The sequence below is a fragment of the Talpa europaea genome (assembly GCF_964194135.1).
Source record: "Talpa europaea genome assembly, chromosome: 10".
In the NCBI taxonomy this organism is placed as follows: Eukaryota; Metazoa; Chordata; class Mammalia; order Eulipotyphla; family Talpidae; genus Talpa; species Talpa europaea.
The window spans coordinates 3,342,141-3,368,136 of NC_140077.1; the positions used below are offsets into that span (position 1 = coordinate 3,342,141).

The 25,996-nt window shown below is 55.4% G+C and overlaps 1 protein-coding gene across 1 annotated transcript; it reads left to right on the top strand.

The window, feature by feature from the left end:
- Positions 1–6,409: 6,409 nt before the first annotated feature.
- Positions 6,410–25,912, top strand: DHX32 (DEAH-box helicase 32 (putative); the record flags this gene model as incomplete). Its single annotated transcript, XM_084245861.1, has 11 exons — positions 6,410–6,691; positions 9,734–9,927; positions 13,134–13,506; positions 15,689–15,934; positions 17,059–17,158; positions 17,247–17,405; positions 20,897–21,088; positions 21,670–21,819; positions 23,574–23,761; positions 24,404–24,585; positions 25,487–25,912. The coding sequence occupies 11 exons, from the start codon at positions 6,410–6,412 to the stop codon at positions 25,656–25,658; spliced, it is 2,238 nt and encodes a 745-aa protein (XP_084101987.1). The 3' UTR covers positions 25,659–25,912.
- Positions 25,913–25,996: the final 84 nt, after the last annotated feature.

A 25,996-nucleotide genomic window follows, 5' to 3' on the forward strand; every position in this document is an offset into this window, starting at 1 on the left:
TAAGGAGCGACCGGAGGGCTGTGTGCAAGGCCGGAGGCTCCCAGGCGACGGGCAGCGTGGGCAGCGGCAGAGACTCATAGCGGCCGGAGCAGAGAGTACTAACTTGTTGGAAGAGCGTGGGAGGGGGCAGGCCCAGCAGCCAAGTCAGAAAGAACTGGAGGGCTGTGGGCTTTATCCCCAGGGTAACGGTAAGGAGAGATTTAGGTCAGTGACATCATCAATTTTGCATCTGAAAAGGGTCAAGGGAAGCCTGTGAATGAAGGCTGGGGAGCCCATGTCCAGGCAGAGACAACGGAATTGGAGATTCTGTGGCAATTCGGGGAGGGATAACGTGGCCACTGAGGCCAGGGCTGCGGGGAGAGGGGAGGGGCCGCTGGAGCGGCAGAACCGAGAAGGCCAGGTGTGGGGGTGAGGAGAGGGAGAAGGCAGGGATGAGCCCCAGTTGATGGGCGGTCACTCCGCGTGCTGTTGAATTCTGGGACACAGAGGACAAAGTTTTTTCTTTCTCTAAAGGAGCGTGAGAAATGGGCTGGCGCCGAGCGTAGTTGTGAGCATTAGCGTCTGCGGTCCTGTCTTCTGGGGGGTCTGAGCTCAAGAAAGGGGCCTGCGGTGCAGGCCGAGACTGGACCCGGCCTCCAGTGGCTGAAGTTAGAACGTGACGATTTTCCTCCAGGGAGACCATGTGGAAGGAGAAGAGGGTCCAGGTCAAAACCCTGCGGCCCGGATATTCTCCCCTGGGGTGGGGGCGCGCCTGGCGGGACCGGGAGCCTGAGGAGCCGGGAGGATGCAGTGAACTGAGTCCCCCCGGAGCCCAGGAGCCTCAGGGTTGTTTCCCGCCTCAGCCACAGACGCACAATATTTATTGTTTTATGAACGTTAGTGCTGTTCCTCGTGCTCTTTTTTGTTAACAAAAAGGAAAGTTTCCTGATCTTGCGGGTTTTGCAGTTTCCCATGGGAACAGCCGCTCCAGTGAAAGGGGACCTTGGGCGGCTGCGGGGCCGCGGGAGCAGGCGCTGCTGTGGGAGGTGACCGCAGCAGGCCCCGCGCGCTCACGCCGATGTCCGCACTGGCATGTGCCGGCACAGACCACGGAACGGCTTTGAAGGGCTCTGAGCAGGCCAGTCGGGGGGCGGGGGTGTTGAAATTTAACAACCCCTGACTTAGAAACTCCTTGTGGCCAGGGCTGTGTCATTACCCAAAAGCAGTGGGTGAGTGGGGAGTCTCTCCTCTGTCAACTCATTTTTTTGTAGTCATCCCTAGAAGGTAGGATTCTTTTAAAAACAAACAAACAAACAAACAAACAAAAACCAGAAAAAAACCCTGCAGGATTGGTTACTTAAGCTGTATTTGGAACCAGCCAATACTGAATTAAAAATGAATCATTCTGAGTGTTTTTTGAAAGCCAATTAGCTTGATTGGCTACTTAAAATCAAAGCAAAGTCAACTTCTTAGGGATCTAAAATCAGGAAATTCTGAAGTTTTGTCTTCTCTTGTACCACATTTAAAGTAGATGCTGGAAACCAAATAGGATGTGTTTGGGGAGCACCGATGAAAACAAAGGCAAACAAAGACGGACCCTCCGAGCGGCGCCGGGGAGGACCAGTTGGAGCAAAACGTGCCAGCGGGTAGAGTCTGCGTGCTAAACGTGGCTGTAATCCATACGAGCAGTTAGCACCATCCATACGAGCAGTTAGCACCACGTCTTTCGAAAATTTTCAATGTCTTGCTTCCATTAAGTAAGACATGCTCAGTCTCCTGGTATTCAGACCCCCGCCTGGCATCTCAAAGTGGCGGGAGCCTCTTGGGCCCGCAGGGCAGCGCCTGAGGCCTGTTCTGGGATGCAGGGAGGTTGAGGTGCCCGCCTGCCCGCGCGACCTCCAGGTGAGGCTGGAGGCGGCCTGCCTCACGCAGGTACCGGCTCTGCCCCAGCTGGGCCGCTGCAGGCTGCAGCAATGAGCAGAAACCCCGAAGGCTTAATTTCCTCATTTGAAAAATTGAAATAATAAAGTAAACTCTCAAGGGGTTCTTAAGAGTTTAAATGAAATAATCCGTGTATGAAGTACTTAAGTACTTACCACAGCATCTGGCACATAATAAGCACTCTATAAAGGCTAATTGGTGGAATTAGCATCCTTATCATTATTGCCATCATTATTATTATTAGGCCAATTCGAGCAGTGTGGAGAGCCCCAGCGCCGAGCGAGACTGCAGACCCGGCCAGGCCTTGCCACCCCTGTCTGGCAGCGGCGAGGAGCCCATGCTGGAGCCTCAGCAGGCCGCGGCACTGGCCACACCACTTAGTGCGGCTGGTCTTTCCTAGCAAGATAGAGGGGGCAGCGGTGGGGAGCGGAGAGTGAGCTTCTTGCCCTGCTGTGACACACACTTGGGTTAGAGCTGGCGTGGGATGTTGGACCCGTGCGTCTGGTCTCCAAAATTCAGTATCATTTTATCTACTCATCATTCCTCGCTAACCTCTTCTAAGTGTTGTCATCGCGGGTCTGGGTATAGTGATAGCTCAGTCTGTGCAAAGCCCTTCATCTTATTTGTGGCAGTTGTGGAGACGGCCTGGACGTGGGGCCTGGTGCTGGGGCATTACTGTGCCCCATCACGAGAGCAGCAATGAAATCAGAGCCAGGCCTTGAGGGTGAGCGGGCAGCATTCGCAGCCGCGGCCAGCTCGCTGGGAAGGAGGGCAGCGTATCGAATCTAGGAGGCTCACAGGGGCAAGCAAGAGGATTGAAAAGTGAGGCCTCTGGTCCAGTGCCAGGGCACCTCAGGCACACGACTCAGGCGCAGCCTCTGCCGCAGCACGGGCAGCGGGACCACTCTGTCCCAGAGTCCTTTGCTCTCTCCTGTTCCGAACCAGCTTTTGTTCTTTTAGTTACTAGACTGCAAGACAGAGAACCTCGCGTCACACCCCCTTGGCCTCAACTGGCCTGTAAACGCTGTGAGGGCAGGAGCTGACCCACGTCACACTGTCACTGGGGCGCTCACAGTGCACCCAGGAGGTGCTCAGGTGTCGAATGAACGATGATCTCCCAGAGTGCTCCCCGGTGCCTGTGAGCGTCTGGTGGGTGTGAGGGCACAGTGAGATGGAGCCGCCGGACACCCTCGCGGGAGAGACACAGACAACAGGAGCAGCAGTGGAGCCCGAGGCAGGCTTGGCGGTGGTGTTTCACTTAGTCCCTTGCAGACGTCGCCCTCCTGTTTCTACGAACTGTGTTTCTAGAATTACTGGGCCAGAGCTACATGCGCATCACTGACAGGAGGCGGGTCTGGGCTACGGGTCTGTCGGTCTGTCGCGAGGTGGTCTCGTGCTGCGGGCCTGTGTCCCATGAATGCCGTCTGTGCCACGGAGTAGCTTCGCCTGAAGGGCAGTCCTGGCGCTTACGCAATCCGCGGGAGGCCTGGAGGTAACTCAGGGAGCAAAGGGCCATCTTTCAGGCTTGAAATTCTCGTAGTGGAATGTTGTTTATACTGATACGGAACAGTTCTTGTTCAGTTTTATTTAATGACAGGTAACCTGCCATGTCATTTGTTTTCCCTTATTCAAATCAGTGCTGTTGCCTGATTTGCGGGAAGTGGGTCCCTTGCACGTTCCGCTCCACGTTGGCGCAAACAGGGATCGGCTGAGCGTGGTGGCAGGTGGACGAGCAGAGGCATGTGGCCCCCCAGTCCCCCAGCCCCGGGTCCTGCGGTCAGATGGGGCATGTGGCTCTGCATCCCCCCAGACTTGGGTTCTTACAGAACCGAGGTGGGCTGGGTCCTGGCGGGTTCTCGTTGGACGTGCCTGACTGGTTTCTGCAGGCCAGAGCAGGTGACCAGCGAGTCCCGGCAGCATCCAGCCTCTGACCCTGGTTACTTGGGGGAAACCTGAGGACCTGTTCCGGGATGGGAACTGATGTCGCAGTGACTGTGAGTGGACTGTCCTACTAGACATAGGTTTGGTCATCACCCATCGCTGCCACATGAGTCACCTTGGGATTTGGAGGCTCAGCACCCAGGTCCACACACTCCACACACTGTGGGCTCCTGGCCTCTGCCCTGGCTGTGCTGACCAGACTGCAGTCGTCAGGAGGGACGCCTCCTCCATGGCCCGTCCTCAGGGCTGACAGCCCATGTCGATGGCCCAGCCTTGGCCTCTCCCCGGCGGCCTGTCTGTACAGCCAAGCCCAGGAGGTGCTTGGGCATCGGTCACCAGTGTTTTGCTCAGAGCAGGTTGCAGGGTCAGCTCAGACTCCAGTGGGGAGAGACGCCCCTCTCAGGGAGCAGCGGGGGAGTCTGGGCATGTCTAATCTTGTGACGGGCGTGGCAAGGGAACTGCTCACAGGGTGCAGAGGCGGCAAGGGGAGGCTGGGGCCTCCTTGATCGCTGCTTCATGCGCTGGACTGCCCTCTGGGGGCTCAAGGTGGCCAGTCCTCCGTCGGTAAAACTTGACTCAAAAGGTTATTGTGCCTTTAGGGAGGATTATAGAATTAAGAGAAACATTTCAAGGGCATCTGTTTGGTAGGAACAATAGCTGTGTTTTTCTCCTTAAGGTAAAACTGTCCAGAAATAGAACGTCAGGCAGTCATTGCCTGTAGTGACAGCTGACCCCTCGGAAGGGATTCTGACCAGCCCAGAACAAAGACTGCATTCCTCCTAAGCACTCGAGCTTCCTAGCTCTCGGAGGCTCCTCCAGGCCAGCAGCCGCCCGCGGGCTCCGGCCGCCTGTTTCCCTGCCGCACAGCTCCCGTCAGGCTGCGGGAGGAACGTGGCGCGTCTGTGTCACACCACGGCCACGCCTCTAGCTCGCAGACCCGCGCTCAGAATGATGGAGAACTGCCCCTGCAAGGGTCTCTCTCCCCTGCTTGTCAGTCTCCCCCTCCGTCCTCCCGGCCTGGTGTCTGGGGGGGCTGGTTCCTGTGGCCCGAGAGGCCCTCGCTCAGCACGTGGTCTCGGGGCTGTTCCTGAGGGATGGGCTAGACCCCGTGGCAGCTAGTGAGGAGCCCACCAGTCCTGACGCCCTGAGACACTAGTGTGGTGAATGGGGTGCGGTGAGAAGTAATTTATGGGACAAGAGATCGCGAACTGCATTTAGGGTTTCTTCTTTTTTGCTTGAGTTTTCCTGCCTTTTTCATTTTCACCTGCTCAGCGGAAGGGCTTACTTCCAGCCCTAGTGGTTGGATTCCTTCTAAATCACCAGGGGTTGGGAGAGGAGGGGCCTCTTACCTGACATGTGGGGAATCAGTTGCTGGTGTAAGTCTGGCCTTTTCTTGGGTGATTTCTCGTGATCCTTGAAACTGGATGTCCTTGATTGCCTCTTAAATCTGCCATGCTGGGCTCAGGACCCGGAGCTTCAAGACAGTGTGGGAGCTCAGGTTTAATTCAACAAACAAACAAAAGACCTTATTAATAAAGTTAGCAATGGCCTCAGATGGGAGGAACAGTAGTTTGCGCCTCTCACTTGACTCTGAAATGTTCTCCTTCAAATACTGGGTTCCTCAGTAGTGAGGTGGACTCCTTGTAGCCAGGGGGGGGCGCGCGCTGCAGCCTGCTGGATTTCCCCTTTTGTGGGGGCCCACATGTCTTTTTTTTTTTTTTTTAAAGATTTATTTATTCATTTACACAAGCACTGGGTATAGTCAGAAGCACGGGAGGGTGAGAGGATTCACCAGAGCCAGAGCGGGGAGCAGAGCAGGCAGAAGGACCGAAGTACACTGCTGAGGGGAGCAGCGGGGGTGGCAGGAGAGGTCTGCGCGCCATGTGGGACCCTCGCCGGCGGTCGGGGATCGAACTGGCGCTGCAGAGGCTGTGGGCAGCTTTGCAGCCCAGCACTCAACCGCTGCGCCATCAGGGGAGGCCCCCACATGTCTTTTATAATGGAATTAGTGGTCGGGTGATTGACCTCTCAGCCACAGCGGCCCATCCCCTGTTGCTTTCTGTCCATTGTCAGTCACAACTGCAGGGTCCCGTGACTGAGGTCAGCCAGAGAGCACCGGGTCCGGTGCAGAGTCATTTCCCAGGTCAGCCAGGGAAACACTGCAGCAGCCCGGCTCGGCGACCCGCGGGTCTTTTAAACGGGCCGCAGAAAGGGAGGACACCAGCCAGTGAGAAAAAATACTGCTTTTGTTTTGGTCATCTGGGCTTTGTGTTTTTAACATCTTCTAGTCTGGGGACCTGATTTTCCTGTTGTTTGTCTTTCAGTGTGGTTGAGTCACTGAACGTCGGGAGGTGCCAGGTGAGCCCGCAGGGCAGAGAAGCACAGATGCAGGTTTGAGGAGTGGCACCGCCTGAGACCGCGCACTTCGCACTTCCGAAGCCTGCGCCTCCACGCTGGTGCAGGGGCTGCGTGACGCTGCGTGCAGGGGTTACCAGGACGACACACCCGGTAGGCCCACGTCAGATGCATCCATTCGCTGCCGGACAAGATGGAAGAGGCAGCACTGGGGTGTTCTAACGCTTCCCCTGAGAAACGCTATTTTCCTGAGTCCCTGGACTCCAGTGATGGGGAAGAGGAGGGGGTCCTGGCCTGCGAGGACCTGGAGCTCAACCCCTTTGACGGTTTGCCGTATTCATCACGCTACTATAAACTTCTGAAAGAGAGGGAGGAGCTTCCAATATGGAAAGAAAAGTACTCCTTTATGGAGAACCTGCTGCAAAACCAAGTTGTCATCATTTCTGGAGATGCTAAATGCGGCAAGAGCTCTCAGGTGAGTGGCCTCCATGGCAAGACTTGCTGCCACCTTGGCTTTGTTGATCCTTAATCATTATGTGTCACCAGCAGCTTTCTGTTTGAATAATGATGTTATCTGAACCAAACCAAACCAAACCAAAGAGCGTTAGCAATTCAGATCTGACAATTTAGTTACCTAATTTATTCAAATCAGTGGAGTCACAGTTAATAACACTCATGTGGATAGTAATTGTATTTCCTGTAGCACTAAATTCTCTCTGGGATAGCAGAATAAAATCACTCACATTATCTCGATGCACATATTCTATTTTAAGAGGCGTGCTAGCAGATCCGGGTCTGAGGGCCGTGTCCACCGAGAGGCGCTTGCTGGCTGGTGCAGCTGGGGAAACTGCAGGAATTCAAAAGCACAAGGAAATTTTGACCAAACAGGATTGAGGCGCAGGGCCAAACATTCTGAGATCTTCTATGAGGGAAAGACTTAAGGCGGCCCACAAATACTTATTGTCCAGATACCACATAGTTCTTGTATATGCACTATGAATTTTGCTTTTAGTGAGCGCTGCATTTTGGTCTTAAATTACAAAGTTAACAATAAGTGTTTTTATTATGAAATTCATTTATGGATTCTTATGATTTAAGAGTTAGAATAGACCACGTGGGTGATGTAACAAACCTGTTCCTTTTTCAGATGACGAAAACGGTGACGATTTGTCGTTAGGTCACTGATTTGTCAGTGTCAGGTCACTGAGCTGGGGTGATAGAACACTCTTCATTCTGTGTTGCTCTTTCCAAGTTGTCTATGCCTCATGCACTCACTTGTTTTAAATGTAGCTTGAGGGAAGTGGGGCTGAACAGGAGGTATTTTTCATATTTTTCACTCTGCAGATAGCGAGGGCTTATTATGACTTGATGACAAAAGATTTCAGTTTGTCACAAGAAGCAAATGATGAAAGCCGAATGAGTATAATTTCCTGATTTCTGTGGACAAATGGCAAATTTAAAAAGTAATATTTTTATTTTGCAGTAATTCCAGGTTTACAAGCAAGTTGCAAAAAAAAAGTACAAGGATTTTCATTATGTTGTTCGTCCACATTCCCTAAACACTAAGAAAGTATCACATCTGTTTTACCATTCTCTGTCCACGCACACACTCACCCACTCACACACATGCAAGTTTGTTCTAAACCTCTCGAGAATGAGCTGAGGGCGTGATGCCAGTTGCTTCCAAATACCACCGTGAGCATTCACTGGAAACAAGGCACAGCCAGCGTGGTGGTCAACACCAGGCGTGTGTTGGTGGCGTCTCGTCTGCTAAGCTGCAGACGTCCAGATTTCATTAACTGTCCACTAATGGCCTTCACCATAAAAAAAAAAAAAAAAAAAGTTAATTTTTTTCTAGTCCAGATCCAACCCAAAATGATTACATTTCATTGTCATTTCTCGTTGGTCACCTTTAACCCATGATGGCCTCTCGGCCTTTCCTCGTCCTCCGTGAAGAGCACTTGTCAGGCATCTGGTGCCCCGCGGTCGGCGCAGGAGGTGGTGGTTTCTCCCGGGACTGGTGACGGGACAGGGGCGTCGGTCCTGTGCTTTGCTGCAGCCACTGCCCCGGTCACTGCATGTCGTGAGGAGACCCAGGCCACGCCAGACCTGGCTCTCGTCAGGATGCCCCTCCCGGTCAGGATCCTTTGATGGCTCTTCCCTTGATGTCACTACACCGGTGGTGACGAAATCCTGACACTCCCGCCGTCAGCATGTGCAGTTCTTCTGTACGGCTGAGCTTTCTTGTCTCTATTATCTAAACGAGGACTCGTGGATTCTGTTTCTGCATCCCTTGCTCCTCGTGGCCCACGGGGTCCCTTCAGAGGGGCCCATGTCCCTCCGACAGGCCTCACCACCCTGAGCACTTCTCCACTCTCAGGTGTTACCTGCCCCCTCCCCCAGCACATTTTCTCTCCTAGTCTCGGAAATGCCATTTTTCTCAAGGCGCCCTGGCCCCTTTTAGTGGAAAATGATCTCTGAGTTGAGATCTGGCAGCGAGCGTGCCTGTGGACATGGATTGGTCACTGCCCCGGGCCCCCTCCGCGGACAGAGCAAGGAACGCACACCTGAGTGTGTATGCACGTCTGCTGTGTGCCCAGCAGTGTCTGGGGTGTACAATCCCCCGTCCATGGTGTCTGGGCATCCCCACCCCACAGAGAAACTGCCGCTAGCGCCCTCCTGTGTGCACTCCATGGGGGGCATGTCGGGACACACACAGGCTGCCCGCTGGCCTCAGCAGGCGGCTCTCCTGACGTGTCACGCCATGCACACCAGGCAGCCCTGGACACAGGTGCTGTGCTGGGGAGGGAGCTGACACGGGATGGGTGAATGGACGGTCCTTAGGGTTCTGTTCAGGTTCTAGACTCCATGACTCTGGGCTGAAGTCAAAGTGCCAGGACCCGGGACGTGAAGCGGGCCGCCCTGTGCACAGGAGGGCAAGAACCTTTCAAACATTCTAGATGTATTTAAAAACACTCCTGGGGTGATTTGTTTTAAAGACACATATAACAAAGTGGGCTCACCTGGCGGGTCACTGCCAGCACACTGCAGTGTTTACAGCCAGGGAAATGGTAGCAGACTTACCTGGGTATGTTCTTATGATCACTGACACGTCGCTGTAAAAATTTTAATTGTGAGTCGCTATCTTCCGTCTAAATGGAAAATCCATTGCCTAACACACGGGGCTGATGACAGAAGCTATGTTTTGATGGCACTTTCTTGTAGCCAGGATGACAATAAGAGTCTCTAAAGACATTAGTCTTTGGAGAAACACAGTAAAAGGTTTCCATTTTTTTTTTAAGTTTTTATCAGCCTTTTTTTCATCTGGGAGTTCAACGGGGATGGTCCCTGCTAACTGCTGTTTATTCTCCTCTTGAGTTTCGGGCAACAGCCCTGCTCCCAGGCACAGCTTACCCAGTGTCGCTGAGCGGAGTAGCCGGGTGTGCACTGGCGTGAGAAGAGCCTTCCTTTAGCTGCCGGCTTCCTCGCCCGCTGACCGCCTCGTCTCTCCCGCCAGGTGCCTCAGTGGTGCGCCGAGTACTGCCTCTCCGTCCACTACCAGCACGGGGGCGTGGTGTGCACGCAGGTCCACAAGCAGACTGCGGTCCAGCTCGCCCTGCGGGTCGCAGATGAGATGGACGTTAACATTGGCCACGAGGTTGGCTACGTGATCCCCTTTGAGAACTGCTGTACCAGCGAGACCATCCTGAGGTTGGTTCTGGGGTTTCAGCCGCTCCCCAATGCCTGCTGCTCTTCTCTGACCCTCGAAGAGCCTTACTCTTGCCTTCCACGTTTTAAGCATCTTTGGTGAAATAATGGCCTCTCACCAGCCTGACCCACGCAGTGGTGCCCCCTCACCAGCCCCCCGGCACTGGGATTCCTTGTCCGAACTTCCTCAGGATGCCCCAGAGTCTCCAGAAGTTGGGACCTGTTAGGTCGGCCCCCAGAGACCCACTGACTGGTGCTTCTCCAGCTCCCCACCATGGGGGTCCATCGGTGCCCGGCTGCCTCGTCAGCCTGGTGCCCCTCACTGTTTTCAGACTGTCCTTCCCGAGCCCCGCAGGTGCCAGGGCCTCCTCAGGAGGTACCGCAAGTTGTGGGGAAGCAATGTCCTTTTGAATTTAGCTTCTTTGTAAGATTTGCTTTCCACAAAGGATCCCAAACATTTAACACTAGGAAAGGACAGAAAGCGGAAGAAGTGCAGCCGGGCAGAGCACGGTGTGAGCCTGGGCTCCTTGAGCAGGTTTACCTCGTAGGCCCACGCTGTGCACAGGACTCAGGAGGTGGGGGCACTGTCAGAGCTGCCTGCAGCCAGAGGGACCAGCCCCATGGCCTCAGCCACCCTGGGCACTGGCGGTCACAGGACGGCCCAGCAGGGGACCTTGAAAGCGGCGCGTCTGCACACCCATCACTCTGCGTGGCACATGTGAGCCTGCTCTGGGCGGGGACGTGGGCACTTCCCCCCAATTCTGGGTCCTCATGGGCTGGTGCTCAGGCCTGCTCGGGGTGCCGGGGGCCCTCGGGCTCCTGGGCTCCTGGCCCTGCGTGCTGGGCACACGGTGGCTGCCTGCATGATTCTGACGTGTCGGGAGACAGGTGCTCCTCCCCGGGATGTAGGCGTTCCTGCCTTTCCTAATGAGCTCAAACTGAGACTGAAATGAAAGGATTTAAGGTCGACTTGACTGTGAAAGACAATGTTGTATGTTTGCGTTGTCTTTCCTGTTCTTTGTAGGATCTTCATGCCTAGTTGATTAGGTGTGTAATTGGCACTTACTAACCTGATGCAAAGCCGCTGACCGTTCTCAGGGCTGTATTTAGCAGCTTAGTTCATTGGGCTTCCCTGTGGCTGCTCCTCACCAGTGGACAGCTGACAGCACAGCTCACAGTCTTGCTAAACCGGCTGCTGTGATGACGTGTGGCCCTGACTCAAGAGTTTCAGGCCTGACCCCCTGGGATACAGATTTTAAAAGAATTACTCAGATTTGATGTATATAACTTCAGGGGGAAAATTTCTGCATTCTGTTTTTCACACATTTAGTTGTAGGAATTTAAAGCATAAACTGCTTCTTCCACCTCGGGACGTGCGCGCACACAGGAACGGCACCTTTGTCAACACTGCACGTGCTGGGTTATCGACATGAGGGTAACAGCTAGATCTGTCTTAGGTAGAAAATGAAAGGTTTGCACAGCCCGTTCCCTTTTGTTACATAATCAGTGGGAAGGCCTAAGGCCTGGCCTTGCTTGCCTGGCCGGGTGAGGTCCTGAGTCACTGTCTCCTCCCTTTTTAATGGAGCCCAGGTCTATTTACAAACACCTGCCTCCACCTGGCAGGGTGCGTTTCTTCCTGCAGGATCACGTGTAGATGAGTCTTGCTGAGAAGGGAATGAAGATTTAATTTAACATGAAGGAAGTAGCGTAGACTGGCTTGTTTTTAGACAAGAGGCAAACCGTGACTACGTCATTGTAGCAAACTAACAGCATCAGCGAGAGGGGGCCGAGAGCAAGGGTTCAGAGGTATCTGTTTGCCTTTTATACAAAGTGTAAGTGTAGTCAGTACATTTTCTTCTCCAAGTTTGAGAAAAGGAGGAAAAAGCGGCAAAGCTGCAGGGAGTGGGAACAGCGATGTGGACGTGGCCGCTGGCCACACAAGGGCCGAGCACGGCCACCTGTATCACTTGATATTGGCGTCAGTGTCACAGACACTCAGGTTTAAGCCTCCCTCGGTTGCAAATATGTAGCTCAGAGGCTTGTTCTGAAGGTTAAATGAGAAACGTAATCCCAACGCAGCGTCTGGCACATGCCAGGGGCTTCCTTGCTGGTTTGAAGGACTTAACGTGAAGACTGTGTCGGGGTCCCCAAGGCCACCTCCAGGTTAGACGACTTGCCGGGAGGACTTGCATGTAGCTGCTCACAACTCAGATTTCCGCAGTGACGGCAGGCACAGTCCTTGGCAGGGAGGAGTGGCGCTGGGGGAAGGCCAGAGGAAGCCCGGGAGGGCCAGGCGTCCGGGAGCCTAACCCCCACCCGGGACACGCGGTCCTGCGTGGCTGCTGGGGTGTGCGTGGCAGGCCGGTCATGTTGTGTCCTCCGCTGCTGTGTTCCGATGTTTCAGAAGGAGGCGGGCGGCCTGCTGTGTGCGTGAGCCCCGGGAGCCACTCCTCCTTCTGGAAAGGCAGCACCCGCCCAGGCCAAGTTCCGAGTGTCCGGCCCAGGCCTCTAAAAATAGCAGCTCAGGCCCGTCACTCGTGAGGGCAGACACAGACTAGGTAGAAGCCTCACACTTGGTGTCTTCAAGGAATAACAGAGAAGTGACTATGGCAGGTGTTTGCACGCGCTGGATGACAAAAAAAAAAAATTCTAAGAATCGGTGGAAAATTCCAATAAATCAGCCCCTTCCTCCTCCAGGTGCCGCCAGTCTGCATGCCGCCCTCACGCAGGCTCACCTCTCAGACGCTCTGCTTAGTGGTTATTTCAGGGGCATTTCAGACGTGCTGACACTGACGTCTCAGGGACGGTCACCCGCAGATCCTTCCGGGGCACCCGCTGGGCCATGGTCTGCGCCTCAATGGCCATCCCGCACCTGCCTCTCGCACCACGTGTGCCAGCACCCAGAATCCCCCCATGAGGGGCTCGCTGACCTGACCGGGAGCTGGATGGGATGCCCCCCTTGTGGTCCTGTTCACTTCTGAGGGACACGTGGCACAGAGGCTGGTCCTGAGAGCCAGCCGGGCCTGGCACGCAGCATTTAGACCTGGTGGTGGGCGTCTTCAGCTCGCAAGGTCTCTGCATTTCATGGGCATAGAGGAATCTCGGCCCTGGAGAAGATGGCGGCTTCTGAGCTCGGAGGCCGCAGGGACAGCTTCCCGGTGTGGGCGGGAGCCTTGCACGCGCGCTGACTGGAGTGCCGCTCCCCACAGGTACTGCACCGACGACATGCTGCAGCGGGAGATGATGTCCAACCCCTTCCTGGGCAGCTACGGGGTGGTCATCCTGGACGACGTGCAGGAGCGGAGCATGGCCACCGACGTCCTGCTGGGGCTCCTCAAGGACGTGCTGCTCGCCAGGCCAGAGCTGAAGCTCATCATCAGCTCCTCCCCTCACCTGGTCGGCAAGCTCAGCTCTTACTATGGAAATGTGCCTCTCATTGAGGTGCGGCACGGGCACCCCGTGGAGGTGGTACACCTCAGCGGGGCCCAGAAGGAGCCCCTGGAGTCCGTTCCGCGCCTCATCCTTGAAATCCACCGCTCGGGGGAGCCAGGCGACATAGTCATCTTTCTGGCCTGCGAACAAGTAAGTAAGTAATGTCCTGCGGTGGCCCCGGTGAGGCTGCTCACAGGGGCCTCTCTAGCCCGTCGGGAAGCTCTTGCTAACCAACACAGGGGTTTCTGTTTGCTGACGAGCTGTTTAAACATTTAGTTCCATCACAGCTCGGGTTTTTGTTTTTTTTTTTTATGCCTTAGAAGAAACACAGGTTGGGTAAATAAAGCCTGTGCTAAAAGGAGAACAAGGAAGTGTTTCTGAAATCATACACTGCTCTAGAAACCAAGGCGGGGGGGTGGGGGGGGGGCGGGGCAGCAGCATGAGGGCGCAGCGGCCATCTCTGGGCTGGCTTCTCTCCAGGGCACAGACCACACCTGCTGGGACGGGCTGGGAGTCCATGCTCCCCCCGGCCAGGAGCCTCTGGGAGAGGAGCAACTTCACCGTGGCCTTGGGGGGAACATTGTGACACTGGGACGGTCCCCCGGTGTCCCTTGTGCATCGGCCAAGGACGAGGGCTAGAAGGGCTGCTGGTCACTGCCCAGCGGGCTCTCCGTCCTGGGCTGCTCCTGCGGGGAGCAGGAGTGGGGAGTCTTCACATGGATTCTGGAGAATGCTCCTTCTAAAGAGCCAGCAGCCCCTGGCTCGTGCCGCCCTGTGTGCCCTGGGCTGCAGGCGCCTTCCTTGGCGCCACCCAGCCCCGCTTCCCTCCTGCTCCGGCTGAGCCTGAGCGCCCCCAGGATCTGAAGAATCCGACGATCCTTCTCAGTGCCGTCACCTCCTAGGGCTTCCGCACACGCCATCCCAGCCAGGGTGTAAACTGCTAGTGTTCAGACCTTGATCCAAATATGCTGTGATTCTTGTGATTAAACAGAAAACAAAAAAGAAAGTGTGGGATGTTGACTGAGCTGCCGGCCGCGCAGACGAGCACGCCCGCCTGTCCCAGCTTTCCCTTGGCTCCAGAGCCTCAGATACTCCCTGAAGATCTGCTCTGCTCTGCATTCCGAGCACAGAGGACGAAAGCCTCCGGCTCCGGGAGCTTGAGATGATTTTCTCACAACTTAGATTTTATCCATTTCCATGAAGAAAGTAATTTAGAACCTCAAATATGATAACTACGGTGCATTTATCAATTTTTTGTGTATAGCTTATACACATTTCCTTGAATAGTAAATCTTCTACCTATTATAGTGATTTATTCTATTACATTCCTTAATCCTGCATGATTCAAGATATTCAATTTAGGCCTGAGGAAAGTAATAAAACCGTGAAGGAGACAGGCAGAAAGATGTATGGGAACAATTAGAGATTCTCAGGGTGACTAGGTCAAGCCGTAGGGCAAGAGTGGTGGAATTAGACATCCCGACCATCTGAGGAATCGCCAGCTGAAAGAGAAGACATCCGTTTCTGGAAGAAAAAATGCTGTAATTATGAGACAGGTAGCGCGAGTGGTCGTCCTTCAGATGGAGTCAGCAAAAAGTTCCAAAAGGGTTTTTGAAGAACAAAGCCTGTAACAGAACTGGGGGGACTGCATGGTCTTTTTATCCATTCTCACTCGCTCAGCCTCAGCTGCAGCTCATGGCACTGTGGCCCCAGTTATCTGAGTTTGGAAGAGGCAACTTGCCGAGGCTGGTAACGGAACTGGGCTTGCCAGCGCCCGCCCTCCCGGAAGGCAGACGGCAAAGGCCTTTCCTGCGAAGCCAGCTGCGCACATCTTGACACTGACGGTCCCCGTCCCCGAGGCTGCAGGTAGACCCTGCGGTTCCCAGGACGCGTGCTGGGGTTTACTGCCATGGCCCAGGTGCCCTCTGGCCCTGGGGACACCCCTCCGTCCAGAGGGCACAGCGCATGATGGCAGCGCCCGAGTGCAGGCTCCGTCGCACCTTCTCCGGGAGAGACGCGTGACAGCAAAGACATGGTACGTTCCGCAAGAGACCGTGGACTGAAAGCGGTGAAATTGTGTAAAACTACATTTAACGTCCCTGGAGAAATGTCTCCGCCCGGCCGCCCCTCCTCTTGATTGAGGGCACACAGGCCTCCCCGCGGGCGTCCCGTCCCTGCGACACCGCTGACGCAAACGCTCCTGCCTGTGCCTGTGTTCTCATCAGACTGTTACTGGGCCAAACTTTTACTGGCTAACGTTTCAAGTAGTGAAGTAATCTGGGACATGCTTATTCTCTGATCTGTTTCTTCTTCTTTCATTTCTTTGCTGTAGGACATTGAGAAGGCCTATGAAGTTGTCTGCCAGGAGGGCGCTCACATAAACCCAGATGCTGGGGAGCTGGTGGTGATCCCCCTGTACCCCAGAGAGAAGTGCACCCTGTTCAGGACCCAGGATGACACGGAGAAGCAGTGGCAGGCTGCCCCGCGGAGGGTGGTGCTGACGGCCAGCTCCGGGGAGGCGCTGATCTGGAGCAAGACGGTCAGATTCGTCATCGACGTGGGCGTGGAGAGAAGAAAGGTGACCTGACCGCTGCCAGGGCCCACGCAGGCTGCTGAGCTCCTCCACCGCCGGGTTCTTGAGTTCTTGAGTTCCAACCATTTTATTGGCAGGAAGGGAGGGTGAGCAGTACGATCTGGGGCTTCTCTCTGTGCCCCGGGCGCAAAGGAGACTCTGGTAGCCAGGAATGCGAGGCCCGAGCACACGCCCCGGTCTGGGGAGTGAGGGAGTGCCGGAGGAAAACACGTTGAGGAAAGACACACCTGCTGCAGAATAAGGCAGTCATGTCTGCCTCAGCTTCCTCCGTTGCTGAGACACTGGGGTTACAGGGCATCCTCATCTATGTGCTCCCCTCCTCGTGGGCACTTCTTGGCGCCCCATCTTCAAGGCACTTAGCATCTCCTCCAGCTTCAACTACACTGACTTAAATATATGATAAAAATTCTACCCTGAATTTTAAAGATAAATGTAGAGAGATAGCTATATGGATATATATTTTATCACAGGCAAAAAAAACCCCAGGGAACGTCCAGCTTTAAAGCAATCCTGGCCTTGAAGGCCCAAGAGAATGCACTTACCACTGTCAGGTGCGGCGTGGCTTTTATCCCCCTGGAGATCTGGTCCTTGTCTTCCGGTGACACAGCCGCCCTGGTGGTTATGGAGGGTCCCTCGGAAGCGGGGAGGGTTGGTCTTGGTGCATTAGCGTGCCCCTCGGAGGCCTGGGATGCCCGCAGGGAAAGCCCTGGGAGCCGCACATGCAGCTTCTGTGTTCGCAGAGGTGGCTGGGAAAGCTGACTGTGACAGGCGGGGGCCTCTGCGGGCACAGCTGGGACAGACCCCGAGGAGCCGCAGTGCTGCCTTCTCCACGGGGCTGTGCGTAGCCACCGTCATTCTCGGGAGCTCACAGAGGAGACCTGGGGTTTCAGCAGGTGACTCCGACGCCCCATTTATTGAAAGCCGACCCCCATGAGCCCACTTAGCACAGCACGACCGTTCCGATATTAGGGCAGGAGAAACAATAATATTATGCCAAGAAAACGAGTCCTCAGCAGAGCGTCTCACGAGGCGCAGACAGTCTCTCCGGGCCAGGGAGGTGCTTTATGGGGAGTGGCTGGTCTGGTGCTGAACAGCTTCTCTCCCTCCAGGTGTACAACCCGCGGATCAGAGCCAACTCCTTGGTCCTGCAGCCCATCAGCCAGAGCCAAGCGGAGACCCGCAAGCAGATTCTCGGGTCCTCGGCTTCAGGTAGCAGCTCGGACACGAGACTCGCTGATTCTCGTCTGGGGTGAAGGCCACACAGGGGCACAAAAACCTGTCCCTTGGTTCTTTTCAGGAAAACTCTTCTGCCTGTATTCTGAGGAATTTGCCTCCAAAGACATGCAGCCCCTTAAGCCGGCGGAAGTGCAGGAAGCCAACCTCACCAGCATGGTGCTGTTCATGAAGAGGATTGACATCGCAGGCCTCGGCCACTGTGACTTCATGAACAGGCCAGGTAGCGGGGCTGGGGGGGTGGGCGGGGCTGCCTGGTCTGCACGCCCTGGGCCTCAGCGCTGGTGTCCCCAGCAGCACCCACAAGTATGGGCTCTGCTTTGCCCCGAGCCTCCTCCCTCAGAGGGAGACACACCCTGGGGGCGCTGATAAAATACCCTGGGGTCGTGGGCTCTCACCTGCAGGACTGTCTGCTGCTGGCCCCTGGACACAGGTGATGGGCCCTGTGAGTAGAAATAAGGGGTGTGGAGGTGAGCTGCAGCCACAGGAGAGCAGAGGACTGTGGGTCGTCGGTGTCTCTGGGTGGGGCACAGCCCAGCCACCTCATTAATCAGACTGCCCCTGGGAAAGCCAGTCCAAGATCACGCCTTTGTCATTTAGGTCAAACTTAAAATGGCCAGTAGAACTTGGAGTGGAGTAGGCCCTTTTCTAAGTGACAGGGAGGTCCCCTGAGGATGCCAGCCCCTGAAATAAAAGAGAAAAGGGAAGTAGACCTTGGGGACAGCTCATCACTGTCGGGGGAGCCAAGCAGAGTAGACACCCCCTCCCCACCAGGACGGACGCCTGCCACGCCTTCCTCCTCCCGGGCCCAGCAGGAGGGCCATGCTCCTCACAAAGCTCAGTCCTTCCTGGAAAGTTTGGGTATTTTACCTGAAATGACCCCCAAAACACTGACAAATCAGTTACTTCTGGGAACCCTGTGGAATCTTGGTTTCCTGCAGGAGCAGTGGAATGGCTGAGAGGGAGGGGCCAGGTGAGCTCCTGTCTCCCCACCCTTCCTCAGGGGCAGCTCCCTCCTCCACAGCAGCTTCCTCCCCTGGTGCAGGCTGCCAGGGTCCAGACGCACTTCTGGCACTTCCGCAGGAAGGACCCTGCCCCGCCCCTTTTGCTGCCTGCTGTGCTAAATCTGCTGGGCCCTGAAGCCACAGGAAACTAGAGCTTGGAGCCCTGGGGGCAGCTGTTCCTGGGCTGACCACCAGCTTCCAGAGGGTTTCGGAGACCATGGTCTCAGCACAGTGTGAACTGGGAAGTTCTCCAGGGTGAGGGGAGGAGGAGAGCGGGCAAGGCAGGGCGGCAGGGCAGCAGTGCTCAGAGAGCGCAGGAAAGTCTATGCAGAGTACGGAGCCTGGACACTGAGGTTCCTGGGAGAAGGAGGCCTCTCCTGGACAGCTGGCAAGGGGCCCCATCCCTGTGCCTGCCACCGAGGGCATCAGCCCGCTTTGCCTGCTCATCCTCTCGTCCAGCTGAAAAGCGGGGTCACTAGGCCTGGCCCCCAACTACCTTAAGCCATGGGTAGGGTTTTGTGGTAAATGCCTAAGAGGAGTCGTCCTGAGGAGGGACAGTCACACAAGATGTTGTCGAGTTGTGAAGTGTGCGTGGCAGGGTCAGAGCCAGCACACTTTGCACATGGAGACCTCCAGGGCGACGACTATGGCCAGTTACCATGGCGCCAGTGGGGCCCAGGGCGCTGCGTGGCCCAGACAGGCCAGGACATGCTGGGACAGTGTTTCTGAAGCCATGACCCTGTAACTTTGGAATATCGAGGCCCTCCTTGTCTTGGCACTTTCTCCTGGTCCCCAAGGAAGAAGGAATCTGAGCCATGAGGGTCTCTGCCACCTGCTTCTCACCTTCCTCACTGGGGACCCCAGCACGGGCAGCGGCTGGCTTTTATGGTCAGCATGCCAGCCACAGCCACATCCCGCGCCCACCCTGTGGAGACTGCTCTTGGTGCCCGGGCCGCACCACGGTTGACTCACCAGGTGGCTGCTCACTCAGCCAGCAGGCGTGTGGCCGGCTGGTCGTGGGGGAGAAGGAAGCCCACGCATGCCAGGGCAGGCGGTCCACGCAGGGGACGGGGCAGCAGGCCAGGGTGGAGGTCTGGCTTTGTCTCCTCGTGACACGCGTGTAACTGTCTGCTGTGCTTGGAGAAAACGTAACTGGATTAACTGACTCATCGTTTCAGAAGCCAAATTAAAAAAAAAAAAGCTCAGCTCTTGCAGCTGTTGTATAACTGAAATTCTCAAATGCAGCAAAGCTGTCACCCCTTCTGGATTCGTGAACCATGTAAGATGAACTTGAAATACCCGGGCCACACAGTACTAACTGAATTCCCTTGATACGGGTCTTTTGTTATCGGTTCTTGTCGCTGGCACCACATTGACCTGGGTCGGGAACCTCACCCAGTACCAGTGGACTCGATGGTGGTTCTGGCTGGCCTTCCATCCTGGGAGGTGGTGGTGCCCACAGAGAAGTGGAGACAAGTGCCCAGGATGGCCCAGCCCTGACGGCATCTTTGTGTTCAGTGCCCAGGCCACTGGCCTTAGAATGATCTTTGATCCCTTGGGTGATGCAAAGTAACATGAGCTGAGCAGACTTGCCAGACAGGGGTGCAGGACAAGATGGGCCAAGTGAGTGGGAGGGAATGCCAGGCCAGCAAGGCATGAGGGCACATGGTGGGGTCAGCCAGATGGTCTTGCATCGGCAGATCGGGGTCTTCTGGGATTGTCCGCCATGCTGGAGGCCTCACTGGTGCACGTGCTAGAAACATGGGACTTTGAAGTTCACTGAAAGGGCTGAACGTGTCACGGTCTATGCTAAGAGGAGGCTGGAGCCCGCTGGGGAGTGGGCTGTGAGGATAGCAGTCACTCTGCAGCCCCCTGGCAGCCAGCAGTAGGTGCAGGCCAGCAGCAGGGTCTGTGTGGCCCAGAGGACCCCAGAGGTTAGCAAAGCAGCTAGCCCTGCCCTGTGTGTGTGTGTGTGGGGGGGGGGGGGGCTTTTTAATGAACAAAGCTGTCATGGAAGGCAGTGGGTTCTGGAAATGACACAGCAGGGCCTTGGACCCTCCAGGCTCCAGCTCTTGCTCTGAAACAGCTCTGGGTCTGCTTTCTTGGGCTGGTGGACTGACCCCCCCGTTTCATATCAACCACCCTCTTGTTCTGGAAGCTGATGCCCTGGAAGGAAAACGCAGACATGTGCTGGAGCTCGGCCAGTCGGGTTCTGTGGGGAAGGACACCTGGGTGGGGAGTGCTGTTCCCTGGCGGTTCCCTAGCCAGTGCCTGTGAAGCATGAGGTTTCCAGTTTGGTGGGACAGGGCAGTGTCCTGTATCCTGTGCCAGCGCCTGGCACTGTTCCTTCCCAGCCTCTGTTGCACTGCCAAGGAATCGAGGGCCTCTCTCCCCCAGCTCTCTCCCTGGGCACTCCCACCAGCTCTGGCCCCTCACTCCCCTGGGCCCTAGCACGGTCTTCCTGACTCCGAGGTCTTCCTGACTCCGGTCTGAAGGCCCCACTAGGCTCCCCTCCAGCACCATAGCTGGAAACTCCCTCGAGGCATGGAGCTCAGCCCTCCTGTTCCCCCCACCCCCAGGAATCACTGTCCCTCAGATTCTGGCCCGGTGTGTGGTGGTTTTGTGTAGGAGGGAAACTCGAGTACCTGTTTCTCCACCTTGGTTTAGATTTTCTGATTATCTCACTTCTTTTTATCTCGGCCCTGCTCAGCCCCAGAAAGCTTGATGCAGGCTTTGGAAGACCTGGATTACCTGGCAGCACTGGACAACGATGGGAATCTCTCTGAGTTTGGAATCATCATGTCAGAGTTTCCTCTTGATCCACAACTCTCAAAGTCCATCTTAGCATCCTGTGAATTTGACTGTGTGGACGAAATGCTGACGATCGCCGCCATGGTGACAGGTACGCCGCCCTCGCTGTGGGCCAAGTGCAAGCAGGCGAGACACACGCTGCTGGGAATATCCAGGAGTGACGTGACTGTGAGCGATTCATTAACCTTTTGAAATGATAATGAAGAATTTTAATAGATTAAAAGGAGAAAATTATTTAAAAAGAAATAGTATAAGAATTACTTTAATCTAAATCAAACTCGAGCGCCCTTCTCAGGAGTGTGGCGGCGCCACGTCCATGGCCGCGCCCCTGTGGACCCAGGTCCTGTGAGAGGTGGGCTTACATCCTAGCACCTGCACACCTCTTGTGTCCGTCTGTTTTCAGGGGCAGAGCAGACCAGAGCTGCGCTGTTAGGACCCAGAGTCCCAGTCCTGGTCCTACATCCGGGCCCCTCACCCCTCACTGCTCATGAGGCAGCTGGTGCTCAGGCCCAGCGGGGAAAGCGGACGCAGCTAAGGAGAACATGTGACCGCTCGGCCTGCAAGGTCCATTGGACCCAGGATGAGCCAGGGCTCGTCTGGGATACACAGCCCCCGCGTGCGGTGCTCCCGGCTGCCCCGGCGCTGCTGACCTGTTGCTTTTACATCTTAAAGCGCCAAGCTGCTTTCTGCGCCTGCCGCCGGGCGCCGAGGAGGCTGCCTTGACTTGCTGGAAGACGTTCTTACATCCTGAAGGAGACCACTTCACCCTTATCAACATTTACAAGGCCTACCAAGACACAACGCTGAACTCCACCAGTGAGCGTAAGTGCAGGCGTTGATGGACAGCAGCCTCCCCTACAACGCTGTTGCTCGTGAAGCTCCCTTCTCTAGCCCCGCTGTCTCCTGTGTGGGATGCACGTGGGCCCTGGCCACGCATGAGCTTTCAGCTGAGCGGCGGTAGCCTGCTCCTTCCCTCCTAGGTCTCAGGCACCACAGGGGCGTGCCCTGCGCCATGTTCACAGTACTCCAGCCCCCGGTGTGCTGACTTGGGCGCAGTGATTCAGGGTGACAGAGACTGCCCGGCCCGGCTCTCACCCTCTCGGCCCTGGGGAGGAGGCAGCTGGGGTGTGCTGCCCCTGGCCAGAGCTGTGCTCTGCTCTCACAGGGCTGCTTGCCCGCCACTAGCTGGAGGGGCAGCAGCGATAAGACAGAACAAGCCCAGCTCCAGACACAGGAAAGAACAGGTGGGTGTGCCAGGGGAGCACCGGCTGGGAGAAACAGTGGAGGGTGTCCATATCAGAATGGTAAACTGAGGCAGAGATCCTGGATGTGCCCATGCAGTAGTGGGCATACTGACTTTCACAGGAGGGTCCCTACCCAGTGACAGGAACATGAAGCTTCTCTGTGTGGCACCCGTGCTAGGAGTAGGAGACCTTGGGGGCCCAGCCAGGAGCACCTTTTCCACAGGGAGGCTTAGTCTCAGCTGTTCTCACAAAGCATCTTTTACGTCCTCTGCTCCAGTAGGTAGAGTGGAATATATTTGAAGGGAAGCAAAAAACTGTCACAGGGCCTCCCTGGTGGCACAGCGGTTGAGCGCTGGGTTGCGAAGCTGCCCGCAGCCTCTGCAGCGCTGGTTCGATCCCCAGCTGCTCCCCGGCCACCGGAGGAGGGTCCCACATGGCGCGCAGACCTCTCCTGCCGCCCGCTGCTCCCCTCAGCAGTGTACTTCGGTCCTTCTGCCTGCTCTGCTCCCCGCTCTGGCTCTGGTGAATTCTCTCACCCTCCCGTGCTTCTGACTATACCCAGTGCTTGTATAAATAAATCAATAAATCTTAAAAAAAAAAAAAAAAGAATTAAAAAAAATAAAAATGTTTGGAAAAAAAAAAACTATGACAGCAATTTGAATGGCAGTAGAAAGATATAAAGTGTAAGACATTTTCAAAGCTAAGAGATAAAGTTGTCAGCAGGGTCGGAAAGGAGGTGATGGCACCTTCTAGAACAAGCAGGATGGGCTCATGGCTCCGAGCAAGGCTGAGCGGGCAGGACAGGGCCTGCTCTCTGCCAGGTGCACCAGCACATGAGCCTCCCGGGTGGAGCACAGCGCCAGGCCCGGCCTGCACGGGTGGCGGTCACACTGGGCCAGGTGGCTGAGTCGGAATAAAATCTGCAGCCAGGGTCGGAAGATGAGCAGACTCCCAACACCCCAGGTAGCCTGGAAGTAACCCTTTCCGTGCAGTTAAATGTGAGGCCTTTCCGGTCTGAGCAGCCAATACCGTAGGCCCCCTTGTGTGAAGTGCTGTGGCCATGCCTGTCCTCGAAGCTGCCTCCACTGCCCCCCAGGAGCCGAGAGTAAGGGTCCTAGCAGTACTGGGAACACGCTGTCTCTGCAGTTAGGGGACCGGGGCCCCCCACAGGCGCGGCAGGTCCAGGAGCAGCACTGACTCGCTGGCAGTGCCACCCAGCCAGAGCCCAGTCCTTTGCATGATGTCCTTTTCAGGAGAGAGAGGCAGTGCCTGCCCAGCCTGGGCCCTGTCAGCTATGCCCTTTCTAAACAGCCTTTGTTCTCTCCTTCCCAGACTGTGTGGAAAAGTGGTGCCACGACTGCTTCCTCAGCTGCTCTGCCCTCAGGATGGCAGACACTATCCGAGCAGAACTCCTAGAAATCATCAGGCGGATCGAGCTTCCCTATGCAGAACCCGCTTTCGGCTCGGAGGAGAACACCCTGAACGTCAAGAAGGCGCTGCTGTCGGGCCACTTCCTACAGGTGAGACGGGAGGCCTCGGTGAGCCCAGGACCTGCTGAGAGGTAGGCTAGGGTGATCTGACCGATGGTGACTTCGAAATAAAACAAAAAACCTGTGCTATCAGAGAGTTAGCATTTAAATACACTCCCTTCCACCGAACATCTGTCTCAACACCGGGGGAAAGTCCCTCACTCTCTGGCCGAGTGTCACCCTCATCCCGCCTGCCTACAGGTGAGCTCAAGACTAACCCCAGATTGGCTCCTCAAGAAGGCTCATGGAGAAAGATAACATTATAGCATGAATTTCCTCAGCTGTAGTGAAAACCTAAGGCAGCTTCTCACAGGAGTAGGGTAAGGGTTAAGCTACATCAAAGGCAAAGCGCTTGACATCTGACGTGGGCTTGACATCTGACATGGGCCAGACCCCCTGCCGGCAGCTGTGCTGCTGCCTCAGCCCACACCAGCCCTGAAGGGCCTCCAGTGTTCAACAGCATCGCTGTCACAGGGTTCAGGAAAAACATTCCTGGCTCATTTTCTCGGTCTGAAAATGGAAATGTGTGACAAATTTGTAGTTTCAGCTATTCTGTATGAAATGCTCTATTAATATTTTTGTGTCCTTATCGCCACATAAGCATGCTTTTTCTGCATCACAACTCCCCTTCAGATCGCTCGGGATGTTGACGGCTCGGGGAACTACCTGATGCTGACACACAAGCAGGTGGCCCAGCTGCACCCTCTATCCGGCTACTCCCTCGCCAAGAAGATGCCCGAGTGGGTGCTCTTCCACAGATTCAGCATATCTGAGAACAACTACATCAGGGTCACCTCAGAAATCTCTCCTGAACTGTAAGTGAAGAGAAAGCAGTTTCCTTTGAATTCATGCTTGAGAAATGGCGAATGTGATTTCTGTTGTACTTCCAGTTGTCAGTTTGCACTGGCACCAGCCTATGTGCGGGGTGCACGGGCAGGTCTCTGTGGATGACTGTCTAAGAAACGCAGTGGCAGAGAACACAGGGCGGAAGCAGACGCCGCGGAGCAGGCAGCAGTGGTGGGCGCAGGTGTGGAGTGAGCACAGCCGTCTCAGAACAGACCCGCCCAAGGCTGGACCTCTTGGGGAGAGGCGCCCACAGAGGACAGGCAGGGCCAGGGGGCTGGGGCTGCTGGGTCACAGAGCTGTTTATTCCAAGTGCAGTCTGAAAGTGTTAAGCAAGGGTAACGTCTTGTCCATAGTCTGTGAAGTGGCTCTGCCAGCTAAATGAGGAGACTGCAGTGTGGAAGTGGCCTTGGTCAGGCCCTGGGAGGGTTCTGCGGTGGCTCGACCCTCCCAAGGGCTCACCGCCACTTGGGCTGTGAGGTTCTGGACAGGAACCAAGAGTCACTCGTGGGTGTCTGACCGCAGCAGCTGGTGTAAGCGGGATTTGTTAACAAGAGGGAAAGGCCCTTCCTCCTCTCTTACCCACCAGCATGTGCGCTGACACCCCGCTTTCTGTGAGAGGCCTCAGGGAAGTAACGGTTTCCCCCAGGAGTCAAAGGGGTGGCATCATTTCCAGGTGTGGCATAACACCAGAGGAGCCACGTGTTCTAGAAACATAACTGGACGGGCTCCATGAAAGCCACAGAGAGCGTTTATTCGACAGAGGCAGGCCGGGACACCGAGGGCTTCGCACTCAACACCAAGTTCTACGGGCAGGTTCGTGCCCAAACATTGACTCTCGCCAAAATCTATCCCTTTTTTTCTTTTAAACAGATTCATACAGCTGGCACCACAGTACTATTTCAGCAACCTGCCTCCCAGTGAAAGTAAGGACATCCTCCAGCAGGCCATGGATCACCTCTCAGCCCTCTCAGCCATGAGCACAGAGCAGAAGGCAGGCGAGCAGGGCCCCGAAGCCGCCGAGCAGAGATGCGTCCTCCAGTGACCGCGCCCTCCGCGGGTCCATGTGCAATAAGCACCCGGGCCGCCTCGCGAGGGGTCCTGGAGTGACGCGCAGGCACCGTGGAGGGGGGCGGCAACCCTTAGGGGTCTCTGAAAAATAACGCTTGTATAGTATTTAAAGATAAGAAATAGAAGTTTTTATTGAGTTCTTTAAATTACTATTCATGTTTTTCTTTTTATTGGAAAAGTTTTTAAACATTCATAATTCGAACAAAATGAAAATATTTTGTACTGTGTCACAGACACGGATGACAGATCCTACATTTTGTAGAGGACCTTAATCTGAATAAAGTCATGAGTTTTTCAGTAAGATCTTCAGTC